General features: G+C 37.4%; 1 protein-coding gene across 6 annotated transcripts in view; it reads left to right on the top strand.

Moving 5' to 3' along the window:
* The window catches only part of DDX60 (DExD/H-box helicase 60), a 108856-nt gene that overhangs the window by 62531 nt on the left and 24215 nt on the right, over positions 1-22110 (top strand). For all 6 annotated transcript variants that reach the window (XR_009259207.1, XM_058720944.1, XM_058720941.1 and 3 more), the window contains 7 exons: positions 2340-2487; positions 4911-5063; positions 7452-7556; positions 12913-13113; positions 18316-18420; positions 18718-18859; positions 20467-20588. Coding sequence is in view for 5 of the 6 variants with exons in the window: in XM_058720944.1 (XP_058576927.1) it covers positions 2340-2487; positions 4911-5063; positions 7452-7556; positions 12913-13113; positions 18316-18420; positions 18718-18859; positions 20467-20588 (976 nt within the window). In the remaining variant the exon portion in view is untranslated. The remainder of the gene's footprint in view (positions 1-2339; positions 2488-4910; positions 5064-7451; positions 7557-12912; positions 13114-18315; positions 18421-18717; positions 18860-20466; positions 20589-22110) is intronic.

Genomic DNA, 22110 nt, shown 5'->3' on the forward strand with positions numbered 1-22110 from the left:
TTATTCTCTCTGCTTTACTTGCTGCCTGATTTAGATGCTCATTATGTCTTCCTTGAATGACGATAGAGGTCTTCTTTTTAGACTCCAGAGCCTGAGAGGTCACTACTCTCCAGTATAGCTAACAATGGCCCTTGCTAACATTCAAATTGGTTAAATTATTCCATGTTCAATATTCTTTTTTCCTTGCTTAGATGATAAAGTCTAAATTTTTTGACTGTTGTTGGTATGCCAACAGGTTTTAGGTTTTGCCCTAACTTTTTCAGCTTTACTTTCTACCACTCCCTTCCAGCAATATTCAGTATGTATGGTTCTCCTTACATGACCTGTTCTTCTGCATCTGTGTTTTTCCATGATCTGACCCATCTGCCTAATTGCACTCCTTTGTGATTGCCCCCAAAGCTTACACTCATAATTTTGCTATCTCTTCTCTGAATCTTTCCCTAATTCTCCAGTTGAATTTAGTACTCTTTTTTTCTGTGTTCTTGCTACACTTTTAATAATTAGTAGATCAATTATAGTGTATTGCTGTTATTTTCACTTGTCTTTCTTTTTCCTACATTATTAGTATTTCCCTCTTTTTATCTCTAGTGCTCAGCATGTTGGTTGACAGGTAATAGTCATTTCATAAATATTTTTAAATAAGTCTGAGCAATCAAACGCAGATACTTCTTCAAAGCTGACACAGATTTTAGAGCTTCTCTGATTCAGAGTTCTCAAATTCTAGGGCAAGCTATAATTCGCTGCTGAACCCTCTGCCTCTATTCTTTCTGCCTGTTGTATTATTTCCTTGGAAGTAATGGAAGGTGAAGAGCCCAGAGACAGTGTAGGAAGTATAAGCCTTTTTGGTACTGATCTTTAGGCAACTTTTCTTCAGGGCACTAGGAGACATCATTTCAAATTGGATTAGTGACCAACAATTCACACTATAAAAATACAAAGAATGTTTTAACACTTTGTTCAGCACCATCATTTATACGGAGAGTGAGAGGGGGCCTCTGCCTTGGTCCTTGTGTTTTGGAGAGTACTACTCTGGTCCTCCTCTCTTTGTATCTATTCCAATAATATTAGGTGTCAGTGGATCTTAGGGGACTTGGCCACCTGGAGCTCATTCTCACCCTTTTAAATTCTACATTGTTATGGAGTTATATTTGTCAAAGTAGAAGAAGAGAATATATTTTATTTGATAGTTTGTTACCTTGATTTAAAACTTATAAATAGTTAAACCACAATATGTGGGCCTTCACTAGTACTCTGCCTCATGCTCTGCAAACATTAGGGCCAGGCCTTTCCATAGTTATATTCTTGAGTTAAGGGTTATGTTAGCTGGAGGTGAGACCTCCTAGTGATGGGTTACACATGAGCTCATCTTCTCATATTTGGAGTTGTCTTATATTCACAGTTAAGGGGAAAACTGAAAAAAAAAATCAAAGAAAGGGTAAGTGATCTGGGTATCTGTAAAAGGCTGTTGCATTGAGAGGTAATGGATAATACAGTCTGATGACATGGCAAAGGTTTATGCGACCATATCTTAGGCAAGATTCCCTAGTAGCGTACCCTGAAAGGAGGGTATCGGTGTAAGTGATTTATTGAAAGGTTGAGCTCATGAGGGCCCTGTAAGAAAGTGAAGGAAGCATAAAAAGGGAAAGTGAAGAAAATATGCATAGATATGGGTCTTGCTGCAACATTGCCTGAGCCTGATCCAATAGGGAGGTCTGAGAGCATCACAAAATTGCCCAACTTGGGTCAAGGTGGCTGATTTTTGTACTTCATGTCAGTCAATTACTGGCTATGGGCAACTTCCTCACTCTGAGGAGAGGTTGTAAGCTCTTGTCCAGGAAGCTCTTGTCAGTTGAGAACAATTCTCCAGGGAACAGTGTAACTGAGAGCCCTTCCTTACCAACCAAACTCAGAGAGCTTGTAGCCTCTACTACAAGAAGGAAAGGAGAATGGCCTGAAATTGGCAATGTGGAGCAAGGGGTATGCCCACGTTACCTCCAAGCCTAGAGTAATGAAAGATGAGAAAGAGAAAATGATCACCAATTTAGCAAGAGGAATCAAAGTCCTCTGGGGAGAACTGGATGTGGTAAGAAGGCTACTTGTAGCAAGAAGGTAAGGGAACATTCAGGGAAAATATGGGTGTACAGGGAAATTATTTTGCTATGGGATCACAAGGCCCAGAAGCTAATGAGGAAGTGCATTAGAGGAGGAAGTTTGAGTCAAAATAGTACAGATGTATATAGGAGTGACTGTCTGGGTGATGAGGGGGTCTGGGAAGTCATGGGCTCACTATGGTAAGCAAATCTGACTATTCATTGCTTAAAATTTATTTTTATTCACAGAGATGAGAAAAGCCAGAAAAATCCCAGAAAAATGGATCAAAGACTAATACATGAAGCTGAACATACTAATCTACTCAGGACTTTAGAGAAGAACCTGGAAATCCCTCAGGAGTGTACCTATGCTAACCAAAAAGCAATAGACACAGAGGTCAGCTCTTAGAATGAAATGCTCCTCCAGGAAATGATTTCGCTCATCAGCTGTTATTTCTCAGTTATAGACAGTAGTGAATGCAATAACTAAATGCAATCTCTACGAGAATAGAAATCTCTGTGTGTGGACTTCCAGTTACACATAACTCTTGAGGGCTTTGCAGAGCATGTCTAAAAAGGATAAGATCAGGATTTATAGATTATTTCTTGTTTGTTAACAATCTGCCCTTTTATTATTTTTTCTTTCACAAAAAGGGTTTTTGCAGCCTGAATTCTAGACTTCAATCCCACATGCTTCATTTGAATATTTGGGTACATATGGTTCAATGCTCTTTAAATAATGTACACAGAATTTGTCAAAATCAGAAGCTTTGTATATTGTAGTTAAAACATACCACTAAAAAGACATTGTTATATCTAAAAGTGGTATGTCAATTTTTTCATTAAAACTTTTTTTATAAACATTGGGGTACAAGTGCTACTGCTGGGAATTGACCCAAGGGATACAGGAGTGCTGGTGCATAGGGGCACTTGCACCCCAATGTTTATAGCAGCACTCTCAACAATAGCCCAATTATGGAAGAGCCTAAATGTCCATCCACTGATGAATGGATAAAGAAATTGTGGTTTATATACACAATGGAATATTACGTGGCAATGAGAAAAAATGAAATATGGCCTTTTGTAGCAACGTGGATGGAACTGGAGAGTGTGATGCTAAGTCAAATAAGCCATACAGAGAAAGACAGATACCATATGGTTTCACTCTTATGTGGATCCTGAGAAACTTAACAGAAACCCATGGGGGAGGGGAAGGAAGAAATAAAAAAGAGGTTAGAGTGGGAGAGAGCCAAAGCATAAGAGACTCTTAAAAACTGAGAACAAACGGGGCGCCTGGGTGGCGCAGTCGGTTAAGCGTCCGACTTCAGCCAGGTCACGATCTCGCGGTCCGTGAGTTCGAGCCCCGCGTCGGGCTCTGGGCTGATGGCTCGGAGCCTGGAGCCTGTTTCCGATTCTGTGTCTCCCTCTCTCTCTGCCCCTCCCCCGTTCATGCTCTGTCTCTCTCTGTCCCAAAAATAAATAAAAAAAAAAAAAAAAAAAAAAAAAAAAAAAAACGTTGAAAAAACTGAGAACAAACTGAGGGTTGATGGGGGGTGGGAGGGAGGGGAGGGTAGGTGATGGGCATTGAAGAGGGCATCTTTTGGGATGAGCACTGGGTGTTGTATGGAAACCAATTTGACAATAAATTTCACATATTAAAAAAATAAAATAAAAATAAAAAAATAATAAATAAAAATATATATTAACAAAAAAACCCTTTTTTAATGCAAATAATTCATGCTTAAGGTAGATGAATTTGAAAATACAAATTAGTATAACAATAAAAGCAATGCCATCAATCAGAGGTAATCACTTATCTTCTGGATGAACCTTTCATTTGTGACTACACACACACACACACACACACACACACACACAGGTCTTTTTTTTTCTTTTAAAGTTTATTTATTTTGAGAGAGACAGAGACAGGGTGAGTGGGGAGGAGCAGTGAGAGGGGGAGAGAGAGAATCCCAAGCAGGCTGCACGCTGTCAGTGCAGAGCCCGACGTGGGGCTTGTACCCATGAAACCATGAGATCGTGACCTGAGCCAAAACCAAGAGTTGTGGATGCTTAACTGGCTGAGCCACCCAGGCGCCTACACACACAGTTCTATTATATACCTTTTTTTTTTCTTTCTTTTTTTTTTTTTTTGTAAACTTCACGGTCTCTCTCTTTTTTTAATAACCATGAATTTACATCATCATTTGAATTCCTTCTCAATATTCCATTGCATGGATGACTATACAACTGAAGTGTCTTTGGCTTTTGGACATTTAGGTTGTTTTTGTTTTTTTGTTTTTTGTTTTTCTTTTTCTCCCTCTCATAAGCAGTATTTATCTTTGTACATATAAACTCTACACAAGTGGATTTCCTTCTTAGGGAGTTGACATTTTAAAGGCCATTTGTGATGGATTTGCAGTGAGAAGTAAGCACTCCCCCACCATATGGGGTGAGGAACCTGCCCGGCCATTCTGGAGAAGTTTCTCTTTCTCCCTGGAGAGAGCTTGTAAGGCTCCCTCAGGTCATGCACTCACACTTCCTCTGGGTGTTTTATCTACTGTGTTGTCAGGACTTTTCACCTGTGTAGTGGGGTGAGAAAGTGAGAGACAGTCTGTTCAAGAGTTTGGAATATTTCCTATAGTTACTGCTGCTGCCATAAAATGTTGTTTGTACTCACGTAGAGTCCATTTCAAGCACTTGCTTCGTTTAGTCAAACGACTGCATAGTATGACTGTTATTTTCATTTAACTATTTTATTTTCATTTAAATTAAACTTAGATAAGAAATGATCAAAATCCCTAACACTCTTGCTTCTTTCAGACTTTGCAGATGGTGTTTGATCGAGTAAAATTCACAAGAAAAGGTGAAGAACTGAAGGCTTTGGCAAGAAGGGGTATTGGATATCATCACAGCTCTTTAAACTTCAAAGAAAAACAGTTAGTTGAGATTCTTTTTCGGAAAGGATTTATTAGGGTAGGTAAATGTTTTCATTCCAAAAAGTGAAGCTATGTGTGTAGGAAAGTGAGTGTCCATGAAAAATGGACCACTTTTTTCTCATCTAATATCTTTTTTTAAATAGCCCATAATGTCGCTGCATATTCTTCCATCTCATTTAATTGAGGGAGGGGGTTTGAAGTTTATCAGTTAGCTTTTCTCTTTTTCAAGAGATTAAAATATTCTCTAAACAGATACTTTTCTAAATATTTCTGTAATGAAGCATACCTATTATGATCTTGGAACAACCCCTTTCTGTTTCATTTATAATATCTAGGGAATTTTGTCAGCTGTTCATATAATTTTGGCTACAGACATTCTTTCCTGGGTTTGGAGGACGCTTATGATAGGATTTTGACCAAATCTTTCTGCAATTTAATAGCTGAAATAAGAGCAAGAATGCATTGCTTCCTCAGTGCCCCATTGCATACCTTGGCAATGAATCATTCCTAAATGAGTCACTCCTAAATGCTCTCTCTCCTATCACTAATAATGGACAAGAGGAAGATTACTTTAAATAGCTTGAAAACTGGGGCGCCTGGGTGGCGCAGTCGGTTAAGCGTCCGACTTCAGCCAGGTCACGATCTCACGGTCCGTGAGTTCGAGCCCCGCGTCAGGCTCTGGGCTGATGGCTCGGAGCCTGGAGCCTGTTTCCGATTCTGTGTCTCCCTCTCTCTCTGCCCCTCCCCCGTTCATGCTCTGTCTCTCTCTGTCCCAAAAATAAATAAAAAACGTTGAAAAAAAAATAGCTTGAAAACCAACCCTTATTATGTTTTACTTAGTATGTTCCATGAGGGTGCATGGGGATAATCTGGATAAATCCACAAGGAGGATTTATATAATTTCTTTGTTTACATCTTGAGTAATATTTAAAAATAGCCTGTGAGTTTTAAAAATTATCCATATTAAAATTTTTGTATGATGGATATTACATTTGTGTGTGTGTGAGAGAGAAAGAGACACAGAGATACAGAGACACAGAGTGAGAGAGAGGGAGGGAGACAGAGCAAGAGGAGGAGGGTTGAGAGGAGAGAGTGAGAGAGTACTCCTGTAAGGAGTATCTTTTAATCTTGAACTAGATGTTGAGAAAAATTAAAGGGTAATTTTTTTAATCTGGATAAAAATAAAACTAGGTCATTAACAACTTTGCTTAATTTCTCTCTTAACTAATAATAAGCTATTTATTTGCTTTAAAAGCCAATAACTGGACACAAAATTTTCTCCAGGATTATAAATTCAGGAAAATAGGCACACTTATTTTGATCAGTATGTCTTGTGTCTAAAATACTATATGTTAAGTGGTAGTGTCTTAATTACTATTATTTTAATAAATGAATAATTGGATCACTGTAGAAAAGACACTATGGAAATAGTGATAGCTTTGTTATAAAGAACACATTTTTAAAAAGGTGTTTTTTCCTAGTTACAGCATAAATTTAATGTTTTTACTCTGCCCACTTTTTTTAATTGAAGAACTTTAGAAAAATTCTTAATAAATGTGTTTTTCATTGTCACAGATATATTCAGTTACAGAATAAATAGAGAAAATTATTCCAAATACTCAAATATTAAAAATAAACCGTAGCATATATGACAGTCAATGTAAAGAGAAAAAGAAGCCATTTAAAATACCCAACATTATATGAGAAAATGAGCAAAAGTTGATCATTTAAGAAACTTTAAAGTTTATCCTACCCCTTTGTTTGGTCAGTTATCAAGGCAATTCAGAGGGAAAAATGAAACTTTGTTTTAGTATTATGATAAAATATGTTCTTTCCAAAGAAATAAACTTCACGAATAAGTTATAGTGGATGAAGTAGGCAATTGTCCAGAAGTGGGTTTATAAAAGTATTATTACTGTGTCATAAGGAAATTCCCTTTTTAGTTCTTATTAAGAAATAGTTACTGAACACCTGTCATTTATTCTTCTCAGTGTGGAGATACAATGGTGAATAGGGCTTGGAGTCTGGTATAGGAGAAATAAACAAATACTATTACTATTATACTAGTAGTCATTAATGCTATGAGGAGAAATAATGTAGGATAGTGTGGGTGGTTATTTTGGGTGTGGTAGACCAGAAATTTCTCTTTGACATTTGAGCATAGAACTGAACAAGCCAGGTGAATATTTGGGAGAAGAATATTACGTGCAGAGCAGTGACTGGTATGGTCCTGGGCTGAGAATGTACTGGATGTGTTTGTGAAATAACAAGATTACCAACGTGGCTAGTATCTCTAGCCACTTGGTTCACTTGGGAAAATACCATTTTCCAACTGTGGTTCAGCTGAACTTCGAAGACTTTCAGTAACTATATGGCATTCTAGTGAAATGCTATTTTACAACGTAATTTTTTTTTCTCTCTCTAGGTGGTGACAGCTACTGGGACACTTGCTTTAGGCATCAACATGCCTTGTAAATCTGTGGTTTTTGCTCAAAACTCAGTCTACCTGGATGCTTTAAATTACAGACAGGTATTTCAATATGCATACACTCACTATTGCATCATGAAAATAGGACCATAAAATAGTAAAAAATGTGAGCTGTTAGTTTACAAACATATTGCAATTTGTGTGCTAGCACACCTTGACATTCATTCATGCCTGACTGTCATTTTTAGCTGTGGTATAGGGGAAAGCATGTGAGCTAGGAATGGTGTGGCCATCACTAACCAGATATGTGACCTTAGGTGAGATATCTGACCCGCCTGATCCTTTTTTCCTATCTCCAAAATAGGGGTAATAATTATTATCCCATAGCATTTGTAAAAATTAAATGAAGTAATTTCTACAAAAGGTACACATCAAAGGTGCCGGATAAACATTTACTCATTCATTTCCTGTGCATATGATTTTGCCTCTGGAGCTAACACTTCTCTCTTTTTTGCTCCCAATACACAATCTTTTACCAAGCCCATTTCATTATTCTCCTACATGTAGTGGTATTTGATTTTTGCCTTGCAATTTCTGCTTTCACCTACATGTAGTGGTATTTGATTTTTGCCTTGCAATTTCTGCTTTCACTATCTCTCATCATATATTCTTGGCCTTGTATTATTATTTTTTTAATATTTATTTAGTTATTTTGAGAGAGAGAGAAAGAGTGGGGAAGGGACAGAAAAAGAGGGGAGAGAGAATCCCAAGCAGGCTCCTCGCTATAGTGCAGAGCCTGACACAGGGCTCCACAGAGTGACGCAGGGCTCAATATCACAAACCATGAGATCACGAACTGAGCTGAAATCAAGAGTCAGATGTTTAACTGACTGAGCCACCCAGGCACTTGGCTTTGTATTATTAAAACAGTTCTCTAGATTTTCGATTCTCCTTACTCTCCTATGCCCCGCTAACAGTATAGTTTGTCTTTATAGGCTTCCATACTCAGGAACATTTGATGATTCTTTCTGCCAGTGGCATCAAATTTCGATATATTAGCCAATATTCAAGTTTTTCCCCTCTAAGCACTTACTTTCTATTCCCTTATAGACTTTGTTCCTACCCAATATAACACCCCTGTTATTTCCCACCACTTTACCAACCTCTACCCCCCTTCTCCTGATTTCTTCTCCTGCTCCTGTGTCTGCATGAGCTCTCCTCTCCCACATCACCTTTGGGAATCACAGAGTTAGGGTTCTGGAGCAAGGGTGTTATAATATTTCAGAAATTGAACTTGGGAATCAAATTACCAGGGTGTGAATTCAGGACCTTTCACTTTCTGGTGTTTAACTATAGACAAGTCTCTTCTACTCCCCATGTCCTTATTTCTACATTGTAAAATGGAGTTAATGATCATATTGTCTTAATGACTACAGCTTTATAAGATAGCTTAAAATCCAGATTTGTGATGCCTTCAGTTTTGGTTTTCTTTTTCAGGATTGCTTTGGCTATTCAGGGTCATTTGTGGTTCCATAAAAATTTTAGGATTGTTCTAGCTCTGTGAAAAATGCTGGCAATATTTTCATGGGGATTGGATTAAATATGTAGACTGCATAAAAACATTTTAACAATGTTTTTCCAGTCCATAAGCATGGAATGCTTTCCCATTTCTTTATATCCTCTTCAATGTCTTTCATAAGTGTTGTATAGTTTTCAGAGTATAGATCTTTTACCTCTTTGGTTGGGTTTATTCCTAGGTATCTCATTGTTTTTGGTGTAATTGCAAATGCGATAAATTCCTTGATTTATTTTTCTGTTGCTTTGTTATTGGTGTATTGAAATGCAAAATAATTCTGTATGTTGGTTTTATATCCTGTGACTTTGCTGAATTCATGTATTAGTTATAGCAATTTTTTTGGTGGAGACTTTCAGCTTTCTACATAGAGTATCATGTCATCTGCAAATAGTGAAAATTTGACTTTTTCCCTGCCAATTTGGATGCCTTTTATTTCTTTTTGTTGTCTGATTGCTGAGGCTAAGACTTCCGGTACTATGTTAAATTGTAATGGTGAGAGTGGACATCCTTGTCTTGTTCCTGACTATAGGAGAAAGGCTCTCAGTTTTTCCCCATTGAGGATATTACGCATGGGTCTTTCATTTATGTCCTTTGTGATGTTGATATATGTTACATCTATACCTACTTTGTTAAGTTATTTATCAAGAATGGATGCTGTAAAAAAAGAAAAAAAAGAATGGATGCAGTATTTTGTCAAATGTTTTTTCTACATCTATTGAAAGGATCATATGGTTCTTATCCTTTCTTTTATTAATGTGGTGTATCATATTGATTGATTTGCAAATATTGAGCCACCCCTGCAGCCCAGAAATAAATCCCACTTGACCGTGGTGAATAATTCTTTTTGTGTCCTGTTGGATTTGATTTGCTAGCATCTTGCTGAGAATTTCTGCATCCATTTTCACCAGGGATATTGGCTTATAATTCTCCTTTTCAGTGGGGTTTTTGTCTGGTTTTTGGAATCGAGTTAATACTGGCCTCATAGAATGAGTGTGGAAGTTTTCCTTCCATTTCAATTTTTTGGAACAGTTTGAGAAAAATAGGTATTAACTCTGCTTTAATTTTTTTTTTAACGTTTATTTATTTTTGAGACAGAGAGAGACAGAGCATGAATGGGGGAGGGGCAGAGAGAGAGGGAGACACAGAATCGGAAGCAGGCTCCAGGCTCTGAGCCATCAGCCCAGAGCCCGATGCAGGGCTCGAACTCACGACTGCGAGATCGTGACCTGAGCTGAAGTCGGACGCTTAACCGACTGAGCGACCCAGGCGCCCCATTAACTCTGCTTTAAATGTCTGCTGGTAGAATTCCCCAGGGAAGCCATCTGGCCCTAGACTTTTGTTTGGATTTTTTGATTGCTATTTCAATTTCTTTGCAGTTATGGGTCTGTTCTATTTCTTTCTGTTTCAGATTTTGTAGTTTGTATGTTTCTAGGAATTTATCCATTTCTTCTAGATTGCCCAGTTTGTTGGCATATAATTTTTTCATAGTATTCTCTTATCATTGTTTGTATTTCTGTGGTGTTGATTGTGATCTCTCACCTTTCATTTGTGATTTTATTTATTTGGGTCCTTTCTCTCTTCTTTCTGATAAGTCTAGCTAGGGGCTTGTCAGTTTTACTAATTCTCTTGAAGAATTAGCTCTTAGTTTCATTGGTCTGTTCTACTGGGTGTTCTTTTTGTTTGTTTCCATATCATTTATTTTTGCTCTAGTCTTTATTATTTCCATTCTTCTGCTAACTTTATGCTTTATTGCTTTATTTGCTGTTCCTTTTCTAGCTGCGTTAGATGTAAGTTTAGGTTGTGTGTTTGAGACCTTCTTACTTCTTGTGGTAGACCCATATTGCAGTATACTTCCCTCACAGGAATGCCTTTGCTGTATCCCAAAGTTTTTAGACTGTCATGGTTTTATTTTCATTTGCTTCCATGTACTTTATAATTTCCTCTTTAATTTTCTGGTTAACCCATTCATTGTTTAGTTGGATGTTCTTTAATCTCCATGTATTTGTGGTCTTCCCAAATTTTTTCTTGTGGTTGACTTCCAGTTTCAAAGCATTGTGGTCTGAAAATATGCATGGTATGATCTCAGTTTTTTTGTACTTGTTGAGGCTGATTTGTGACCTAGTATGTGATCTATTCTGGAGAATGTTCCATGTGCACTCGAAAAGAATTTGTATTCTGTTTTAGGGTGGAATGTTCTGAATATATCTGTTAAACGCATCTGGTTCAGTGAATCATCCAAAGCCATTGTTTCCTTGTTGATCTTCTGCCTAGGTAATCTGTCTATTGCTATAAGTGGGGTGTTAAAGTTCCCTACTGTTATCATATTATTGTCAGTGTGTTTCTTTATGTTTGTGATTAATTGATTGGTATATTTGGGTACTTTCACGTTGGGAGCACAAAATTTACAATTGTTAGATCTTCTTGGTGTATAGACCCCTTAATTATGATATAATGCCCTTCTTCATCTCTTGTTACAGTCTGTTTTAAAATTTAGTTTGTCTGATATAAGTATGGCTACTCTAGCTTTATTTTGGCATTCATTAGCCTGATATATGGTTCTCCATACCCTCACTTTCAAGCTGCCAGTGTCTTTAGTCTAAAATGAGTCTCCTGTAGGCAGCATATAGATGGGTCTTCTTTATTTTTATCCATTCTTATACTGTACATCTTTTTATTGGATCATTATTGGTCTTCTTGGGGAAGGGCCTGCTGCTCTAATTCTTAGGCGGATTTGCCTAAATGGAGATGTGCCTGGAGGGTGCGGGGGTGGGGCTTGGTGTAACACCTCCATTCTCTACCCAGTGGCACAGTTTAGCTCACTGAAGTCAACCAATGCTGGTGGGCTATTTGTGAAAATGGCTTTGCCCCATTCTCTAGTCTCTGGAGTGGGAAGTTCACACCCTCCCAGACACATAAATAATCATTCCTCCTGTGTCTCCAGCTTCTGTCAGATCCCTACCTTCACCCTGTCTGTGTCTGAGCTGTCCACCTGTCAGGTGGTATAGCTCTCCTCTGTTTTGTCTCAGCTGTGGCTGTGTTTCAAAATCATACACTTCAGAGACTTCTGGGGCTCAACCTATGCTTATACTGTAAGAGAGGGTCTCGCTGTGCTATGGCCAGGCTCGGCTTACCCCATAAAACAGTTGCATAACCACACAGCAGCAGCAGCTTGAAGTTTATGGTAAATCACAACACACAGCTGATGCCGGGGTTTGCTGCCCTCAGCCAGAGTCTTTGTTCCTATACAGGCCATGAGGCAGCTCAGTAGCGCCCACCAGATCTTTTGCCCATGGAGAGGCTGTATCACCTCTACCAAATGCACTTCGTATAAGGAAATCACTTCTCCCTTCTCCCTGGGCTCCCCCCTGCTTCCTCGCTGGAGCACCAGCACGTGCCAACCTCCTGAACTTCAGACTCTTTACTCTGCTGTTTATAAAAAAAAACGGTGGTATTGAAACCCTCTCCTTTTTCCCTGTCACTGGTTTTGGGGAACAATTTTCTTGTGCACTCCTGTGTGTATGTTTTCACTCCTTTTTCCTCCCATTCTTTCTCTCTGGCTACTTTTCACGGGTAGTGATTTTCTTTTGTGAACCTGATACTCTCTGCTCCCTGTCTCCTCTTTTTCTCGTTTGTGAAAAGGGCTCCCTCCTCTCTGGGGCACGGCGGCTTTTCTCTCCCCCAGTTCACTTCTCCACGTTGCATACCTGCCATGTTCTCTCCCTCAAATTATGGAGATTGATCTCTTAATCCTCAGATTGATTTCCTAGGTGTTCAGATGATTTGATGTTGATCTAGCTGTGTTTAAGAGATGAGACAAGGTCAGGGTGCTCCTCCTACTCTGCCATCTTTCGGGGAGGTTTTACTTTGTAATTTTGTTTCCAGATGTCTGGACGTGCTGGAAGACGAGGTCAAGACCTGATGGGAGATGTATATTTCTTTGATATTCCATTGCCCAAAATAGGAAAACTCATTAAATCCAATGTTCCTGAACTGAGAGGACAGTTTCCTCTCAGCATAACCCTGGTCCTGCGACTCATGCTGCTGGCTTCCAAGGGAGATGACCCAGAAGATGCTAAGGCAAAGGTACCGTGCTTGACATTTTCTGAGGTATTGTCTTCATTACTAGCTGCGCTGTGATTGGGTTTGCTCTTGATTAGAAGTCTGTAGCAGTAACTCTTCTGTTTCATCAGTTTTTTTTTATGTTTTGCAGTGTCTTAAATAGTATAAGGTTGGGAGTGGAATGGGAGAATAATAATTAGTTTTATTTGTCTCCTCTATCAATTATAGAATTCATGGCTGGATGGACATATGGAATTAAAGATTACCTTTTTCATGTGTGATCAGCATTATCCTACAGTACTAAGCGTGCTGGCTATAGATTTTAAAAGATGTGGGTTAGATTCTGGTTTTCAAAAGGAACAGGATTCGTTGTTATCATTTCATAATAAAAGTTAATTTTTTTTTGTAAAAAAATAGTAACCCTAAGTCATCAAGGAATATTTAGATAATGCAAAAGGTTGAAAGAAGGAAAAGGTTTTATCATCCAAAGACAGTGAGTGATATTATCATTTTGGTATTTTGGCATAGGTATGCATTTGGTTTCAAATACTGATATATTTAATTGGACTTCAGAATATGGTTGTAAACTTTTCCTGAAGTTTATTTGCTCAGGTAAATATTTTAAGTCCAGTGCCACAATGAGAGGTTTAAAATTCATAATTAAACCAATATGATTTTCATCCTTATGAAGATGCATTGTTAAAGACACCCATTCTTCCCTGTTTTTGTATATGCCCAATGAAATCAGTGTTTGTCAATGTGTTTGTCAATGTGAGGGTTCTTTTAGGACTTCTGTGATGAGTTGGCTCTTGTGTTGTTGATGGTCTTACAAAGCAGGCACATATCATTTTAGACCAAAACTTCCCCATTTCTGCATTCTTAATTGTTACTTCTGTGTAGGAAAGAAAAACACATTTTTAGTAACCTTTTAAAAATATTTTTTAGAAAGTTTATTGAATTGGTTTATTTTCTTTGCCTTGGCGTATTTGAGAAGATCTATCTAATCTTTATACATAAAAGGCTCAAATGTGGACATAAAATTCTTAGAATATTCTCTTTACTCATCACATCAAACTAAGATAGCTTCTTTTCTTCTGGCATTTACTGTTACAGAGGAGTAGATTTTTTTCGTCTCCCCTAGTGGAGCCATGCTAATTCCTGTTTTTTTGTAGTTAGTTTGATTTTTTCTGTCTATGTAATTATATGAATATTTAAAAAAATCCTTATGTTTCAAATTCTTTTCCTCAAGATTTTCTGTTCTGCGAATCAGTTTTTAAAGTGATGTTTTTGTTATTAAATGTTAAGAGCTTTGAAACTTTATGTTCAGGTTTAAAAAACAATTTTAATGTTTATCTATTTATTTTGAGAAAGAAGGATAGAGAGCGAACAGGGGATGGGCAGAGAGAGAGAGGGAGACAGAATCCCCAGCAGGCTCTGCATTGTCAGCATGGAGCCTAATGAGGGGCACCAACTCACGAACCCCAAAATCATGACCTGAGCCGAAAACAAGAGTCGGACGCTTAATTGACTGAGCAACCCAGGCTCCCCTTCATGTTCAGATTTTTTAAATTGTGGTAAAATACAAATAACATAAAATGTATCATCTTAACCATTTTTAAGTGTGCAATTCAGTATTGCTAAATGTATTTGCATTGTGCAATGCTCAAGTAGTTTTGGAATGCAAAAGAGGTTTCTTAAATTAGATCTTTGATATTTGCTTCTGTTTTAATTTGTTCAACTTTTTCAGGAAAAGGTTTAATTTTTAAATCAAAAATCCTTTTTTGGTTCTCTAATGCTATGTTTTTCTTCATTATGATAAATCATGTGAAATTTATCTTTCACATTGATAATGCTGCTCTCCAGAGTTTCAGTTCTGCTCTTTAGTAATACACATGTGGATATTAAATCTGCTATGGAATTTTAGTTCTCCTGAAATTCTTCACTATTTCTTATGTCACTCTTTCACATTTTAATAAAATATTATTTTTTTTAAATGTCAGTTTATAATTGTCCACTTACTTTATGTTGTTGTGCCTTGTCTTGTAGCGGTCTTGTCTTAGGACATCCGAGGATGACAAATAATTTTTCAAAAAATTTTGTTGCTGCATGAAGAAAACAATTTTTATAGGTCAACCTTCTTTTCCTTTATGGTACCTTTTTGTTGTTGTTTGATTTTGTTTAAGAGTAAGAACCAGTGTTTTCCTGATGGTTCTACAGAACCTGGTCCCTGATTTTCTTGTTGACCTCACCCTTCTCTTCCCCCCCACACGAGCCCACTACTGCTCCATAGATACTTCAGGCACAATCCAGTCTGAGGACCATGACTTTGCGTGCATAGTCTCCCTGCTTTACCTTATTCAAGTTTTTGTTCTAACATTGCTCTCGGTGAAGACTACTGTTATCACCCCTTCTAAATTGTAAATGTATCTCCTGTCTGCTCCACTGTGATCCTTATTCATTTATATATAGCATATATCTCTTTTCATATAGCATCAAATCTCTCCCTCTCTTTCTCTCTCTCTCTCTCTCTCTCTTTATTTGTTTTCTCTATATTTCTCATTGAAATTTTCTCATTTACCCTGTGGCTAAAGACGTTTATCCTAATTTCTGTGCAGACATTTATTTATTTATTTATTTATTTATAATTCTTATTTATTTTTGAGAGACAGAGCATGAGCAGGGGAGGGGTAGAGACAGAGGGAGACACAGAATCCGAAGCAGGCTCCAGGCTCTGAGCTGTCAGCACGGAGCCCGATATGGGGCTTGAACCCCTGAGCTGTGACATCATGACCTGAGCCAAAGTCAGAGGCTTAACTGCCTGAGCCATCCAGGCACCTCAGCTTGTGCACACATTTAATAAGTATTGTTAGCATGACAATAATTTTAGAAAGATGATCAATTTTTATAAAGAGTTGATCTATTGTGGGTTTTTGTCACTTTTGAATGCAGGTATGTTTGTTTCAATCTTATGGAAAGAGCCTAAATGTCCATCAACTGATGAATGGATAAAGGAAATTGTGGTTATATGTACAATGGAATACTACTTGGCAATGAGAAGGAATGAAATATAGACTTTTGTAGCAACGTGGTTGGAACTGGAGAGTGTTATGCTAAGTGAAATAAGTCATACAGAGAAAGACAGATACCATATGTTTTCACTCTTATGTGGATCCTGAGAAACTTAACAGAAGACCATGGGGGAAGGGAAGGGAAAAAAAAGTTAGGGAGGGAGGCAAACCATAAGAGACTCTTAAAAACTGAGAATAAACTGAGGGTTGATTGGGGGGTGGGAGGGAGGGGAAAGTGGGTGATGGGCATTGAAGAGGGCACCTGTTGGGATGAGCACTGGGTATTGTATGGAAACCAATTTGACAATAAATTTCAGGAAAAGAAAAAAGAAATAAATCTTATGGATTGCCAAGGAATAAAATACATGATTTTACTCTGGCTTCTCTCTCACCACCTAATTGCTATTCAAATATCTATCTATCTATTTATTTATTTATTTAGAGTGTTGGCAGGGGAGGGGCAGAAGAAGAGGGAGAAGAGAATCTTAAGCAGGCTCCATGCCCAGCACGGAGCCCAATGTGGGCCTCAATCTCACCACTGTGAGATCATGACCTGAACTGAAATCAAGAGTTGGCTGCTTAACCGACTCACCCACCCACGCACCCCCAAATACCCTTTTAAATCTGAAGCTAGATGAATGGCTTTTGGCCCAAATGTCAGTATTTAGTAGATTTTTAACTTATGTATCTCTTCTGGACTGAAAGTTTATTGATCTATTCCTGCCAGTCTCGCTGCCACATTGATCACGTGGATGTCATTCACCACTACAAACTACATTATGCATTGCTGTCAGAGTCCTTACTGTCCTAATCAGACTTTAGTTATGTGTCTACATGTCTAAGATTACAGTGAACCACCATGAATTGCTCACCCTCTTAGTCGTCTGCTGTTTTCTTGCTGTTGCCATCTAATTCTAAATGTAGAGCAACAGAAGAGGTAGCAGGAAGGGCATTTTTGGCACCCTGAGAAAGAATCGTCCTAGAGTAAAGGTGACGTCCACTATACCTCCCTTCCTTTCTCCCTTCTTTCTCTCCTCTCTACGTTCCCCTCCCCCCCCTTCTTTTCACAGAACCCACTGGCCTTAAAATGATTGCAGATTCTTCCTAGGTTTTATAAGCTCTCAGGCTTAATGGTGGCCAGGCTTAAATTTTGGTGATGTTGGGAAGTTTTCCTTTTGTTGGAACCTCCTAGACATTTTAGTGGGCACATAAAAGATATCTGAACTGCTACCTCAATGCTGTTTTATATTGGAAACCAAGCAATCTTTTTACTACTTCGGTTCTAATCAAGATAGTTCCATTATTTTTGCAACAGTACTGCAGGACGTGCCACAGCATATCTTGTTTTCTCGCAGAACAAACCAATAGCTGTAAACTCTTAAACTGGATTCACATTTATTGTCAGATTATTTGGCAGTACGTTTCATTTCTGATGATTCTGTTTGATACGTTCTGGTTGTTAAAAGAAGGATGTACCATGCCAGAAGATGGTAAAGCAAACAATATGAAATGTGACTGAGTCTTGGGTAATACCTATCCTGTTGTTTTGTATTCTTTTGTGTGATGGTGCAGCCACAAGAGGAGTCAGAGGTGGAGCTCAGGAAAATAAAGTACTGTAAGTGTTAACGACAGGAACCACGGCACTCTCTGCAGGACTCTGTACAAAAGACAGCAGGCTGGTCAGGAGGCAGAGGATAAGAGCAGCGGGAAGGTTTGGGTGCCTGCTTTTATTAGAGTTTCTATAGGAAAAGCAAGACAGGGCAGGATAAGCAGTTTAGCATTGGCTGGTTTGAATAATTCTAATGAGCTTTGTGTGGGCGGTATAGGTGGCCTCTTGTGGCCTGGTACCTGGCCCTGGGATGATTTAGGATACAAGAAATTTTGACTCTGTGGATGCGAGTCACTGAAGGAAGTAGTTAGGGGTATATGCTTGGGATTGGTTGGTTTGCCTATGATAGGCATGCTTTTAGGCAAATTGTTATTATGTTTAGAAATTAGCCAGCACTGGGAGGAGCAGTCTCTCATCAGCCAGAGAAGTTTTTTTAAGATGTCAAAACATCCTAATATACAGGAAAAAAAAATTGAATTACAATATACCCATATTATTATTTACAAATGAATTTCATAGAACTAACATGGTGTAAATTATTCTTTCAAGGTGCTGTCAGTGCTAAAGCATTCATTGTTGTCCTTCAAACAACCCAGAGTCACGGAGATGTTAAAACTTTACTTCTTGTTTTCTTTGCAGTTTCTTATGAAACAGGTATGGCTGCCCTTTGTTTTTGTTTTTTTGTTTTTGTTTTTGTTTGTTTTATTTTTTTGAAAAGGAATGGAACTATCTTTAATTTTTATCATGCCAAATTAGTTATAGTCTTTAGAAGGTCCTATCCATTGACTAATATTTCTTACACTTGATATAATTACCAAAACTTGGCGAGGTAATGATTACCAATCTCTCTTACATTGGCATTAAGTACTATTTTAAACTGATAATCAGTTCGTTATTAATTCATGTCTGTGGTGAGTTGACTCAAACTAATAAATTATTTTTGTTCTTTAGGGCTATTTAGATCAAGAAGGTAAACTGATGGGGTTTGCTGGACTTGTATCACATCTGCATTATCATGAGCCTTCTAATCTTGTGTTTGTCAGTTTTCTTGTAAAAGGCCTTTTCCGTAATCTTTGTCAGCCAACTAGGAAAGGTAAGCTTGATGTTTTGGGTATATAATCTAAAAATAGTAACAGAGACTATATGAAGCCAACACTTGAGGAGTATTTTTTTCTACAAATATTTAGATAATTTAGAGATGCCAAACTAGATAAAATGAAGTTTTATATACCTACTAATTGTATGGAAGACAGCCATATTTTGTGACACCTATTTTAAAATGTCAATTTCTTATGAACTTTACTGATTTCTGGACTCCAGGATTCAGAACTTATTAAATAATGTATGGTTTTTTAATAAATATTTTTTCTAATTAAATGTTACACATGCTCATCATAGAAAAAGGATATAGGAAAGCATTATGTTAAATAGGAAATTCACCATCAGTGTTTGTGTATATTTTCTTTCAATCATATTTTCTTAGACTGTAACTATATAGTATATTTAAATAACTGATATTACTTTAATTGCATAATCTAGAATCTTGCTTTCCCCAAAATATATTTTTGCCAATATCCTGTAAATTTTTTGTGAATTCCATTTTAATGTCCACCTAATACTCCACTTAACACATTTTTTATTAAAACCTTTTTGGTTTTTATAATTAAACCATGGACCTTTAAACAGTGTCCCTAAAAGAAATATTTTCCTTTTTGTGCTTACATTTGTTATAGTTCCTAATGCCTGGCAAATGCTGTGCCTTTCGGAGCGTTTCTTTATCTTCTATCATGAATTGATAACAACAGTTATCAGGTTTAGTTACTATGCTCTGACCATGCATTGTTCTGTGAAACAAGGATACTCAGGAAATTCTGTCACCTCAAAAGCTCTGCAACAGGAGAAATAATTTCCTGCAAGCAGAAATACAGTTGTGTTTATTGTTATGTGTGTGTGGGTGGGGTGGGGTATGAGAGTGTATGCTATTATAAACATGGAGATAGAAAAGTTGATAACTTTATGAGGCACATAATATGGCTATCACTATTTTGTAAATGAGGAAACTCAGACACAGAGAAGTTAAATAAATTGCCATGGTCACACAAATTACTAAGTGTCAGAGCCAAGATTGAAATAGGAAGAGTCTGATTCTGGAGCCCAAGTTATTAAATGCAGCACCTTTTTAATCACTACTGTATAGTGCTCATGTGTTGTGAAGAATAGAACGTAAGTCAAGTTGATGGTATCTTAGTATGAGTGGCGAGAAGGTAAGACAGGGAGGTAAAGCTGGGAGGTGATTTGTGGGCTGTACTTTGGAAAGCCTTAAATGCTAGACTAAGGAGATTGGATTTTGTTTATGAGGCATTAGATACAATCAGAGGTTTTTGAATAGGTGAGAAACATGATCATAAAATGCTTCAGGAAAACTGATCATAGCCCGAATTTGGGGAGTAGAATCCAGGTAAGGAGATGAGGCAATTTGTGGTTGGAATGGCTAGGGTATGAATTAGAGTGGGAGTAGCAAGAGTGAAAAAGAAGGCACAGATGTAAACTGTCAGCAGATGGAGTCATTCCTTGGTTGCTATATTTGTCAAAATTTTTAGTTTTCATGAAATGAAATGCAATAGAACATACAATTTAAATGTTAAAAATGGGATTGATACCGGTTTTTACATTTGTAACAAGACACTTTGTTTTATATAGGCTCAAAAGATTTTTCTCAAGATGTTATGGAAAAGCTAGTGTTAGTATTGGCAAATCTATTTGGAAGAAGACTGCTTCCAGCGAAGTTCCAAGATACCACTCTCAAGTTTTATCAATCAAAGGTAAAATGTATGCTTCTGATAACATTAAATAATTAGTATAATTAAATAGAGCCTATCATAAGTGATTCAGCAGCAGTAGGATTTTATCAACATAGGTTTCATTTGTTTTGTGGAATAATAATTTTTCTTTCTGTAATGACTATTAAATTTAACCTCAAATTCATAAGCTTCTCCCTGTAAACCTATCAAAAGATCAATTGCCTTAAGAAAAATAAGATTGAGAATTTTGTTCATGTTTTCCATTTGCTTGTATGATAGTGTCAAATTACAGCATTCAGCAGCTAAGGAAACCATGTAGATAATTATACATTGAAGGAACTTTAATGAACTTAAAGAAAAGTCCCTATCATTGAATCTGTAGTTCTCATAGGGTCTTTTTATGTTGAGATAGCGCTATGTTAGGAAATATATGTTGTGAACTCTAATGTCCTCATTGAAAAAAATATTAGAATAGTCATTGAAGAAATCATTCCTTGACTCATACAGAATAGAAACAAAAAACTGCTTGCCGATTTTATTTGAAAAATATTCTATGATCATGATTTGCTATTTTTAAATCAACATCAAATACTATTACCAATTTACTCAATAAGAATCTGAGAAAGTGGGATAGTCCGGTTATACTACATAATCTTAGTAAAAGGTAACAAGGAACAAAAAGAGATGAGTTAATCTATATTGTCTAATTCCACAAATACAAATCCTAGGCCTCACACAATGTTGTCTTGATCAGTGAACACATCTTTAGTTATTGATATATCATCTTCACATTTTTTCATCACATGTATACGCTTGAGTTATTGATATATCATCTTCACATTTTTTTTATCACATGTATACGCTTCGTTTTGTTTAAATGATTTATATTAAACTTGGGAAAGTCAATATCTGAATTCTCACAAAGACATCATAAAAATCCACAATAAAAGAAGGTTTTGCATGAAGACCTCCTCTCTCTCTCACTGTCACTCTCTCTCGCTTTTCTTAAAGTTTATTGGAAATTTGTGGACTTCCAGGTAGGGTATAGTAAATGGTCATCATTTGTATTGCAACAGAGAGCTGTGGAAACAATGATTGGCTAAAATTATACAACGGCAAGAACTTATTCAAGGTGTGATAGGAATCTCTAACCATGGTTTTTCTCCCAAAGAATTTGTTGATTCTGGACACGGTTTGAAAATGTTCTTAGCATATACAGAGCCTCTTCTGTGAGATTCAAAAAATTATGAAAGCTTTTAGTGATCACATGGGGCTAAAGTGACAAAAACTTGAGAGACATCGTATTTCTATGAGTTTACTGAGGATGTTTATACTGAGTCTCAGATCTGCATGAAATGTTGGGTTACTACACAAAATTTTTTTTGTAGTCTTGTGGAATTTATTAAAGAAAACCCACGCAGGGGCGCCTGGGTGGCTCAGTCGGTTAAGCGTCCGACTTCAGCTCAGGTCACGATCTTGCGGTCCGCGAGTTCGAGCCCCGCGTCGGGCTCTGTGCTGACACCTCAGAGCCTGGAGCTTGCTT

This window comes from Neofelis nebulosa, chromosome 3 (genome assembly GCF_028018385.1).
Source record: "Neofelis nebulosa isolate mNeoNeb1 chromosome 3, mNeoNeb1.pri, whole genome shotgun sequence".
Lineage (NCBI taxonomy): Eukaryota > Metazoa > Chordata > Mammalia > Carnivora > Felidae > Neofelis > Neofelis nebulosa.